This window comes from Chlorocebus sabaeus, chromosome 23 (genome assembly GCF_047675955.1).
Source record: "Chlorocebus sabaeus isolate Y175 chromosome 23, mChlSab1.0.hap1, whole genome shotgun sequence".
Lineage (NCBI taxonomy): Eukaryota > Metazoa > Chordata > Mammalia > Primates > Cercopithecidae > Chlorocebus > Chlorocebus sabaeus.
In genome coordinates, this window is record NC_132926.1 from 72977095 (window position 1) to 72989813 (window position 12719).

The 12719-nt window shown below is 31.7% G+C and overlaps 1 protein-coding gene across 8 annotated transcripts in view; it reads right to left on the reverse strand.

Moving 5' to 3' along the window:
• Positions 1 to 12719, reverse strand: part of FER (FER tyrosine kinase) — a 452292-nt gene that overhangs the window by 229636 nt on the left and 209937 nt on the right. For 7 of the 8 annotated variants that reach the window (XR_005235731.2, XM_037984945.2, XM_008014096.3 and 4 more), the window contains 2 exons: positions 6767 to 6970; positions 2332 to 2454 (listed from right to left, as the gene is read on the reverse strand). Coding sequence is in view for 7 of the 8 variants with exons in the window: in XM_037984945.2 (XP_037840873.2) it covers positions 2332 to 2454; positions 6767 to 6970 (327 nt within the window). In the remaining variant the exon portion in view is untranslated. The remainder of the gene's footprint in view (positions 1 to 2331; positions 2455 to 6766; positions 6971 to 12719) is intronic. The other variant, XM_008014098.3, reaches the window with a different exon arrangement.

Genomic DNA, 12719 nt, shown 5'->3' on the forward strand with positions numbered 1-12719 from the left:
TCATGTCTAAAACACCAAAAGCAATGACAACAAAAGCCAAAATTGACAAATGGGATCTAATTAAACTAAACAGCTTCTGCACAGCAAAAGAAACTACCAGCAGAGTGAACAGACAACCTACAGAATGGGAGAAAATTTTTGCAATCTACTCATCTGACAAAGGGCTAATATCCAGAACCTACAAAGAGCTCAAACAAATTTACAAGAAAAAAACAAACAACCCCATTAAAAAGTGGGTTAAAAACCCCATCAAACGATATGAACTGACACTTCTCAAAAGAAGACATTTATGCAGCCAACAGACACATGAAAAAATGCTCAGCATCACTGACCATCAGAGAAATGCAAATCAAAACCACAATGAGATACCATCTCACACCAGTTAGAATGGCAATCATTAAAAAGTCAGGAAACAACAGGTGCTGGAGAGGATGTGGAGAAATAGGAACACTTTTACACTGTTGGTGGGACTGTAAAGTAGTCCAACCATTGTGGAAGACAGTGTGGCAATTCCTCAAGGATCTAGAACTAGAAATACCATTTGACCCAGCCATCCCAATACTGGGTACATACCCAAAGGATTATAAATTATGCTGCTATAAAGACACATGCACATGTATGTGTATTGTGGCACTATTCACAATAGCAAAGACTTGGAACCAACCCAAATGTCCATCAATGATAGACTGGATTAAGAAAATGTGGCACATAACACCTTGGAATATTCTGCAGCCATAAAAAAGCATGAGTTTGTGTCCTTTGTAGGGACATGGATGCAGCTGGAAACCATTGTTCTCAGCAAACTATCGCAAGAACAGAAAACCAAACACCACATGTTCTCATTCATAGATGGGAACTGAACAATGAGATCACTTGGACACAGGAAGGGGAACATCACACAACAGGGCCTGCTGTGGGGTGGGAGGAGGGAGGGATAGCATTAGGAGATATACCTAATGTAAATGACAAGTTAATGGGTGCGGCACACCAACATGACACATGTATACATATGTAACAAATCTGTACGTTGTGCACATGTACCCTAGAACATAAAGTATAATTTAAAAAAAAGAAAAAAAAAAGATGAAGGAGGAAATATTGAAAGATTTATATATATATATATATATATTTGCTATAGAAAAAATGTGACAATCTATTTCAGACTGAAGAAGAATTTTTTATGGTTTTGGTAATTAAGGGTAGAAAATGAATTTAAAAAATTAAAGAATTATACAATTTCATAATTATAGAAAATTGTTCAAGAAAGCCAGCTCCTTAACCAGAGAATTAGAATGTTTAACAAACAACTGTCAAAATCTTCCGTGAGAGAAATATTAAAGGTCATCCTCTCAGTGAAGATTCAGTAGTACAATAAATGTACAAATATAGATATTATTTCCCAGATTAACAAAAGGAAATAAAGTAATTGTTTTTTAAATTTCAAAATTGCTAAATCCGGACTATGTACCAGCACTCTTGGAACTGACACTTACTTCAAATTAAAAGCAATCCCTAAATGTGTAACAGTCATATCAACAAATATTAATCTACCAAGTTGTGCGGCTTTCCTATTTCTACGCTGTTCTTCATATTAGACAGTCCTGAAAGGAAAGAACTCTTGCCAATACGAACCCAACTCCTGAAACATCAAAAGTGCTCAGAAACTAAGTCAGCTCCATTGTTCCACTTTGGTTTAAGTCCCAAATATATTACCTTAAAAACACAAAACTTCCACATACCCATTCTTTATTGAACAAATCTTGTAAAGCACATGTAAGTAGTGTTTTCTGCGATAGATCATAGAGGTAAAAATGACCTAAGACAATCTCTTATCCAACCACCTGGCTCCACATAGGTAAGTTCTGATTTACTGCTTCTGTGAAGAGTAGACTAGTTTTTAATAGTTCTAATATCTTATAATACATTGTCAATGTAACATCCCAAATTAAAAACCTAATTTATTCCTAATTGCTGGACATTGTCTTTGACTTATACAACTTTGAATCTTTTATAACCTGAACCTTTCAAAGTATGAACCTTATAAAGTGAAGAAAAGCCTCCAGTCTGAAGAAAAACTAGGAAAGAAAGGGGGAAAAAAAAATCCAAGCCATTTGTATACTAGCAAATACTGAATAAAAAGCAGCTCATCTTAATAAAATCAAGGAAATTTCATGTTTCAATTGTATTACTAATAAAAGCTAGAAAAACAAAAACAAAACTTTCTTTTTTTCTGAACAACTAGCATATAATCTAAGAACTTTATTTACTCTTGGAAATGTTAACGAACCAAAAATTCTTTTAAAACAGACAAAAACGTATATAAGCAACTACCTTAGGAATAGGATTCAGCAGAACTACACCCGATTTCTTAGTGATGACCTGTTTCGTTGTATAGTGATGATCTATAAGTTGAGGAATGTTTGAAAATCCAGTGCCCTCGAATCGATACATGTTCTGGAGAGAGAACAATAAGGTAGAATAAATGTGAAGACATTGCTTTAGAAAATCTACATTCATTGACAAATTAGATTCCATTCTTAAAAAAACTAAAATTGCACAACCATGTGAATATACTTAACACTACTGAACTACACCCTTAAAAGTTATTAAGATGATAAAAATATAAATAAAGAAAGCTCTGACGTGTTTTAAAATTCTACCTTGTGAGAGATAATTAATTTTCACAATGTTTAAATTTAATTCAAATTGTTGAAAAATAAAAAATCTAACAAACAGACCTGAAATGCATTTTGCTAAAATGCTAACCAAAGGAAATAAAGCATGGGATACACCTGAGTTAACGGACAAGATACACGTTTACATATGTCTACATATGTGTCCCATTTGATAAAACTTTCAATATCAAAAATAATGTCAAAAATATAAGGAAGGATATCCAGTCTGATGGTAAATATTTTAATACATCTGATCATTTATTTTCTATCTGTTGATACAGTATTAGTTTGCTTTTTATAGTGGAGTATTCATTTATTATTCATTACCAAAAACACTCATTCATGCATCTTTGATAAAGAAATAAAATGCACCAGTGACAAAACTGCAGATATTAACATGCTCAAATCTTAGCATTTTTAAATTGCATATCACCAGGTAAGGTGCAATTTTCCCCAAACTCCTCCAAGACCCTTTTTCTCTTGTTTTCATATTTCAAATTGGCCTATGAGTAGGTTGTCATATGGATAAATTGATAGCAATAAACCTGGCAAATCAAAAATACCCTATTGGCCATATTTTTCAATGCAAGAAGCATTGCAATGCAATGTAACAAACGCTTCCAACTGATAGTTCTCACATCCAGGAGATATATACCAATACAGATTTTGGAGTACCCCCATTTTAAGAAAATCCTGTGAAGAAATAAGAACTTTCAAAACCGACTAAATTCTATATTACTTGCATTACTGGAAGATTACTTTCCCAGTTGAACGTTTAAAAACTCAAAGTTCTTTTTCCATACTATAAAATAAAAAAGATTTAATGTATCAAAATTTAATTTATATAAAACTTCTTAAATGAATATTTGTTTCATCAAGTAATGAACAAACTTGCATTAGTTTACTTTAGCACTTAACTATGGAGTATAAATCAACTCAAGGCAGTTAGTGTTTGAGTCAGTTCAAAGCAGTTGTTAATTCATTGCCTAAAGAACTTTTGTACATAGTAGGCATACCTTCTATGATATATTAGCACTGATGCTTGAGAATATTTCACACTGAAGGTACTAATCTATTTATAATAATATATGTTCTAGGTGTACAAAACACCAAGCAAGATCTCTCAGTGTCTCAGCTTATTCCTTAGTGAAACAGAGATAATATTTGCACCTCCTCATAGAGTAAAAGAGTTGAATAACTATTAACATGCAAACCACTTTACCCAGTATATGGCACATGTACTGGCACACATTTAATTATCAAATCACCAGACAAATAATAAATGTTAATGGACACTTAGATTGATTCCTTATTTTTGCTACTGTGAATAGTACTGCAATAAGCATGGGAGTACAGGTATCCCTTTGGTATACTGATTTATTTTCCTTTGAATAAATACCCAGTAGTGGGATTACTGGATCATATGGCAGTTCTATTATATTTTTTTGAGAAATCTCCACATTGATTTCCATAATGAATTTACTAATTTACATTCCCATAAACAGTGTATAAGAGTTCCCTTTTCTCCACATCCTTGCCTGCATTTATTATTTTTTGTGTTTTTAATAATAGCCATTCTACTGGGATAAAATGATGTTTTATTGTGGTTTTGATTTGTACTTCTCTGATGATCAGTGATACTGAGCATTTTTTCATAATACCTATTGGCCATTTGCACAACTTTTTGGAGAAATGTCTATTTATTCTTTGTATTAAATGTTGTATTCAATGTCTTGAATGCATGAATGCACGAGTGCATAAGCTTTCCAGTATTCATTTCTATCTGTCTTATTGGTTTATTTAATTTTACATCCTGCAAAGTATGTATTCACTTACTTGATTCTCGCAAAAACTCTTTAAGATATTAACCCCCTTTATTTCCTAAACCACAGAACAAGTAAAGACAGACCTAGGACTGAAAGCCAAGTGTTCTAACTCCAAATATAGTGCTCTTTTTATTGATCTACTATTTAATATTTTTAACTCCTCTAAAATCTTGTATTACTTCATAACCTCCTCTCTTGGAACATTTGTTGACTCATTTATTTATAGCTTCTATAATATAAACTCCTTCATTAGAATACAGTAGGTACTCATTAAATATCTGTTAATGAATTTCCCCATTTATTGATCCCTTCTAGTTAACAGGTATAGGAGGAAATGAACAGGATAATTTTAGCTCATGGAAGAATCACCTGCACAAAATGAAAAAGAATTAAAACTCTATATCATCTTATACTGTTTGCAATTGCTTGAGGAGCTCAACATTATACAGCAAAAACACACTAGAATAAAATTAGGCAGCAGAAAATCTGAGGCGTTTAGTGAAAAATAAATGTTCTCATTTTTAACAGAGATATTTGAAAAATTTCAGTGACAGAAGGAAACCGGATAAAACTATGAAATGTGAACTTGTGACCTCTTATTTTTAGCACATACTATATTGTTCATTTTAGCCACTTAAAACAAAATGGCAATATTAAAAACAAACAATAATTTGCACACTGACCCTTTCCTTTTTGTTTCTAAGAAAATTTAAATACTTATAGTTACAATTTAAACTAGAAGTGATAAGATAAATATTTCAGTATTACATAATACATATTTCAAAAATAGTTACTTTCAGAGCTTAGAAAATAAAATGAAACATTCATATAAGTTGTGGTTAACGAGTTTATACTTTACCTACAATCTTTCCTTCTACAATTCTCCTACCACGTAATAAATATTGCCAACATGGTCACAAATTGTAATAGGGTAGGTTATCTAAATTCATAACTTAAAGGCATATATAAATTACAAAAGAGTTTGCCAAGGAAATAAAAAATTACACATCATTAGAAACAACAGAGTTTCCAAAACAGTAAGTTAGATGTATGAATGTGGGAAAATATGATTATCAAATTGAGGTCTGAATACTATGAAAAATTAACAAGTAGTGTGAACATTATGATAGTGGAAATACTTTAATGGATATATTCCTTTTAACCTCCTAGAATGGTATCTACTTTCATTTAGCTATAACTACTAGATGTAAATGTACTAAATGCTACTGAATCCTACACTTTAAAATGATTAATTGTATTGTATGCGAATGTCAGCTCAAAAAGGTACGTTTCATATATATATAAACTTATTAAGAGGTATATGTGCGTACGTGTGTGTACATACACCTGTTACTAAGCTATCCAAGCCCTCAAGTTCATCTAACGATCATGGTTCAATTTTTGTAAGGCAATTAGTATCACCCTAGTCTCTAGACATAAACTGAAATCCTGTGGAGAGCAATCTTGAAAATGCAGGCCATCTGAAATGATGGGAATGGAAAACAAATAGAGGCATCAATTCCTTCATATGCCAAAAACATTAAAATTCCTTAGTGGGTAAAGTTAAATTTTGAAATTACTCTTCATCTGTTTAAGGCTCAATAAAGAAATGTAACAAACATAGAAAGTAGTTTAGCAATACTTAAATAAATTTCAAAAAATAAATTAGTATTAGAATAATCAATGTAAATAAATTATCTTTAATTCTTCATTAATTTCTATTCATTATTACTGCCAATAAACAATGGCTTATCTATAAAAAGAAAAACCTTAATCTTTAATGTATCAAAAAACCAATTCAACCATCATCCCATTCATTAAGAAATTTCACATCACTATTCAATATAGTATTTCTTAAAAATCTTTCACGGCACCATTCTGAAAACAATTCCAAGCTCCAATTTCAAAAGTATAAGTTTCATAAACTTAAGTTTCTCTAGAAAAAAAACGTATAATAATCACACTGTTTTTAGTTTTAATTCGAAATATCTTTAATGTTCAAATTTAACAACATATTTTAAATAGCTATAGACTTTGATTTTGTAAACACTATTTTTAATTTAAAATATTACTAAATACATCTTTCCTTAAACATACTTAAATGTTAGTAAATTTTGAAGCACTGTATTTAAGAAATTCAGAAAAAAATTAAGTGCTAAATTTCAAGTGTTGCAGGCATTTGTCACAAAGCATTCATTATTTTAATACAATTGTACCACAATGAACTACTTCAAAATATACATATGAACTAAACTGGAAACGTACATCAACATATTGTATGATAAAATGTCTCCTCTGTCCATCAGAATATACAGAAAGGACATATTCACCAGGTTTCCCATGACTCTCTCGCACCAAAAAGTCTCCTTGTTTTTTTAACAGTTCTTGAGCTTCTATTCTGGGGATTGCACCATGGTACCAGTCCTGTTCTGCCAAAGGCTTCTCACTGATGGAGATCATATCAGAAAGCTTAAACAAATATTAAAAAAAAACTAAATTAGAGAAAATACTGATTATTTTCTAATAAAATTCATAGCAACTATAAAGGCTTCTTACAAGTGTTCCTCCCTTTAACTGACCAATTAAAAGTTATATGATGAACCTAAAATATCTTTTGAAGTACTGGTGCTGAAGTTTACCACAAATACATACACTTCAGCACTTTGTTTTATCTGTCATACAAAGGTAGACACAATATTAGCATTTAGAGTTAGCATTGATAATCTTATTCACCATGTCCTAAAATAAATCTATATACTAAAATTATCGACCAGAGAAATTACGAAGAAAAAAAGGGAATTAACAGAAATGTATCACAAAACAACTTAATTTTTATGTAAATGAAAAGCTAAGGTATTTCTTTTTTATGTAATTAACTCTTGATCACAGAGGTTCTGAGCAGTTTCACATGTTCCAGGAGCACTATCTCAAGTTTTATTTGATGCTGCCTTGCTGCTGGGCCTTCCTGTCCTTATCTTCACTCACCTGACTTCCTTAACCATTACCTCTGCCACACAGCTGGTCCTGCTTCTACAAAGCAATGGTAGATAAAGCCCTAGGAGAAATAGCATCACTGAAAACCACCAATATGCAATTACAAACACATGGCAAAGATAAGGAATGGTTATAAACCATGAGCATGGTAGAGAAAGCAAATTCTCTGTTATTTTAAGAGGCCAAATGCTAACACCAAGTCAGAAATAATTTAAGAGATGACTGTTACTTCCTTGAAATGTGGTAACTGATAGTAGATTAAATCACACATTTTCTGATTACAAGTAAAAATGTTGCTGATGTTATTGTTGTTTTTATGGCACACAGGAACTAAACTCCTCCAGATAGAAAGAGTACTTTGTGGATAAGGTGTAGTAATTTGAACTAACTTTTAAGGTTCTCAAAATACAGTATGCACAATGCCTCAAGAGAAAGTAATTTATAAATTGGAAACATCAGAATTAATAATAAATGAAAGGCAAATATTCATATTCATATATGAAGTTTTACAGGCTGATATAAATTCTAGGTATGACCAAAGTATGGTAATTCTGTAGTAAGTAAAAACTGGTTTTTAACAAAGACTTCATTGTTTTGTACCACTGAAGAGACCCAAAACTTACTGCTCAAAGTTCTATTTCATATTATCCAAAACCCATTCTGTTGGTTAAAAGAACAAAACAAAACAACAATAAAAAACTTGAAAAGTCCAAAATAGATCTCAAGGAAGAGTCTACATTCTGATTCTTACTTCTTCCACTCATATTAAATAACATTTTAAACTTTTAAAATATATTCAGGTTGTGACTATACATGGAAGTTTTGGTAAACTAAGTCTTTTTAATTTTCACACAAACTATGATAAACAATATTATATCATATTTAACATATAAGAAAAATATTTTATTTCAAAAAACGTTTTAACATATTCCCAAAAATTGTTTTAAAGAACAATTTTATCTAAAGAACCACCCATGACTATATGAGGTAAAAGAAAATTACTTTTAAAAACAAACATAATCTACACAAAATTAACTTTTTGTATATACTGATACTAATAATTTGTAATTACTAAAGAAGTAAAAATAATCAAACGTTTTCTATTTGTATAATCAAAAATTTTATTTTAAAATTTTATCATAGTGCATCTAATTAGAGTAAATACTAAAATTTTTACTATAATGGACATATTTCTGTCTCACTAATAGCAAAAGTGCTTATTTATTCAAAAGTTATTACTGAATACAAGAAATTCAATGTAACATCTTTGCAAAGGATTTATTTTTATCGTGTCTCTCTAAAAGGTCTACATAACAGGAAAGCATCCCAAACAAGGATGCTACATGTTGATTTCTTGTCCTAGCCAACCTATCCTTCCAAATTTGCATTTATTTCCAACTGAGAGAACGCAGTTTGATGAACTAAGGTGGAAAGGTATATGAAGTACAAAAGCTCAGCCAGCATTCCCAGAAATTCATTTAAGTATATGATGAAGAACATGTATGGGGGAAAAAGTCATCTGGGGAAAGTATCTGAGTTTTATTTCGTTTTTAAAAAACTAAATAGTGAGGAACTTATATTGCTATCTCATAAAGATCATACTTCAATTCTATAGGTTTCTTAGTTTCTTTGGGGGTAAGGAGGGAAGCTCAAAGATCTGTTATTCCCCATCCCCTATGCAACACTGTTATGAAATATAAGCTGAACTTACTGTGAGTGTATGTGTGTATATACACATGTGTACACACATACATAGGGAAAAGTCACACATATCCCCTGCCTGGGTATATCAGGTCTTTCAAAGATTTCTCTGGAAGCACTGGAAGGAATATTCTTATCAATATGATTTGAATGAAATCCCAACACAATTTTACAAACTTGACAGTAATATATGTAGGATGCACCAGCAAAAAAAAAAAAAAAAATTGCAACATACCAAGAGCCCATCATAATGACATCACAAATGAAACCAAGCTTTTTACCTCAAATATCCCATCTTTCTCAGCCTCAACAGACAGGGTTTTTCTTCGTTAGTAAATTATCTGAGATTTTTGCCGAAGATATGGGGGTAGGAGCAAAGCCTCCTTTTAAAGTTACAGTTAATACAGTACAGTTAATAAGTTATATTTAATAAGTTTTCCTGATTGATTGGACTAGCTGTTTAATTAGTTATTTTCCCTAGATCTTGTTCCTAAAGAATAGTCCAGCAAAAATATACCGGAATTAGTGAAATTAAAGAGATTATTTTATATGAAAAGGCAATAAGGAAGCAGCACTTGAAAATATTTCTTTTCTTGGGGAAAGAAAAAGAGATTAGTTTTTCTCCTTACCCTAGTCCAGGCTAATTCTCAAGTATGTAATGAAGATTTGTATAGCTTCACTCAAGCATTTGAGTATCAAGATGAGCTTCTTTTTGGGAGGCAAAAACAAAAGTGTTTTTTGAAAATAGTCTGGTCTAGATTCTATTAAAATTAATTACCCAATAAACCATTTTGAAAAAAGCAACACAAGAATAAAACAGCATCAAAAATATGCAAGCAAAACCCTTACTGAGCTTGAACAATCTAAATAAAACTTCAACACAAACTTTTTTAAATTCTGAATTTTTAACATAAAAATGACATTTATCTTTTCTATTCTCATGTAAATTTAGTTATTAACATTAATTTAATAGTCTAATTAATAAGTTATTCCAAATCCAGTTTAGTAATATACTGGGGTGACTATGAGCAATTCACAAGATTTTAAATATTTCTCAAAAATTCTGTAAGACTCAGCCAGTAGCATGGCCAAATGATCTAAGGCACTAGATTAAGATTTGACCGGGCACAGTGGCTCAAGCCTGTAATAGTACTTTGGGAGGCCAAGGTGGGAGGACTGCTTAAGTCAGGATTTCAAGACCAGCCTGGGCAACATAGTGAGACCCTATCTCTATAAATTTTATTTATTTATTTATTTATTTATTTATTTATTTATTTGAGATGGAGTCTTGCTGTCACCCAGGCGGGAGCTCAATGGCGTGATCTCCGCTCACGGCAACCTCTGCCTCCTGGGTTCAAGTGATTCTCCTGCCTCAGCCTCCCGAGTAGCTGGGATTACAGGTGTGCATCACCCCGCCTGGTTAACTTTTTGTACTTTTAGTGGAGACGGGGTTTCACCATGTCGGCCAGGCTGGTTTCAAACTCCTGACCTCATGATCCGCCCACCTCGGCCTCCCAAAGTGCTGGCATTACAGGTGTTAGCCACCACGCCTGGCCCTATAAATTTATTTTTTTTTAATTTCATAGGACCCCTTTTCTTTTAAAGCTATATATTACTTAGGAATTTTAGGAGGGGATGAGAAATCAACTGTTTACAAAAGATGGGAAACACTAGTCTACTGAATGTGCCTGGTGGTAATAAAAATTATCTTCAGTGAAAGGGAAATGTAATCATAGGTGGGAAAGTGTATTTTATGTCATTTCTAGTTGGATAGTTGGATCTAATTTTTTATTGGTACAGATATACTAAATGTTTAATATAAAATGAAAACAAAAAACAATGTTCTCCCTTCCAGTTTTTTAAAAATTTCTAAATAGTTACGTTTGAATCTACTGAATTAATTTTTAAATAATGAAAAATAAGATATTCTGAATATTTGTACCTCAGGATCATTTGTGTACAGGCTAGACAAATAGGATGTAAATTAGTTAAAATAGTGGTTCTATCTTTGGCACTAAATGACTATCTTTAATTCTACAAATTCTAATTGTTTAGCAGTAAAGCTGAATTGGCAGTTTTTTCATGGATATTATCAACCAAAAAAAGATACTTCAGCTAATATTTACATTCTATAATGAAACTAGCTGTAAAATTTTTATTCATAAATTTCTTAACAATTTTTTGTACTACAGTATTTGAGAATTTGAACTTGTTTGGTTCAATAAATAAATTTGTTTGGTTCAAACAATAAAACTGTTCTCTAGCATAGTAACTATACAGAATTACATGCTAATCAGAGATGAGCATTAGTACAGAATTCTTTCTAAAACTTGTGTTAAATAAAAATAGACAACTAAGCCAAACTCAAATATCAGGTTACTTCCACAGCTTCCCATTTCCTGGCCTGTCTTTTTGTACCTCTTCTTGGGTCTCTGATAAGGGACACTATGTTTAGCAAAATATACATTTTATTTTACCTTCCTTTCTTTCTAACAGTTCTGCTTGTTTCAGTACCTTTGGGTTTCCTCCGACTTCTTTTTTGCTGGCTTCTTCTGTTCCCTTACTCATTGTTTATTGGTAATAACATGCTTTTCTCTCTTCATTATTTTTACGCAGTTACTTTTACGATTGTGCCAGTGACTCTCACTCATCCTCTCTCATCATTTTACCACATTTTTGCTACAGTTTCATTTATTCAGTATCAAATATTCTTTCCTTAAACCCATATATTTTACATACAAAATGTGCCACAATATCAATAAGAACACATTTTCATCAATTAACTATATTCAATGCTAATATCTTATCACACATTGCAACAAAAACTACTACCAGATCATTGCAATATGTCAATAGGCAACCATATTTCAGTAAATGTCAACATTTATCATCAAGTTGGGATTGCCTGTGTAAACTTAGTATCAATCTGACATGATCTCTGTTACCTGTTTTAAGCATCTGAGCAAACATATAAACAATAGATTTGCTCCATTACAGTACAAATTACAGAATATCAATCTCAATAAGTCCTTTTAGAACAATTACATGTAATACTTGTAATTCAAGTAATTCAAGACTTGAAATTAATAGAATATTTAATTTTCCTAAACATGACAGAATTCACTGTATGAGAGTGATATAATGCAAAAAATCTTTGTTTTCCCTTGTTAATGACTCTTTTACATAATAATAAATGGGGGGGGGGGAAGCAACTTAAGACCTTAAGAATAATCGAAGACAACTGATATTTAAAATGTACACTACTTAACCTGAACTTAACAACATGTTTTGATTAAAGAAAATATAAGGCCGATTTTCTAGACTGAAAAGAGAACACCGAAAAATAGAAGCAGCTGATGTCACGCATGAAAAGAGCTAAATTCCCCTGTGCCACCGGCGGAAGCCAAGCACTGTGACCCTGTATCACAACTGATGTACAACTTAACATAACTGAATGATGTTTCTAAAAAGCAAGCAAGCAAGCAAATCTTACTTACAATATTACTCTATACAAAGGAAGCAC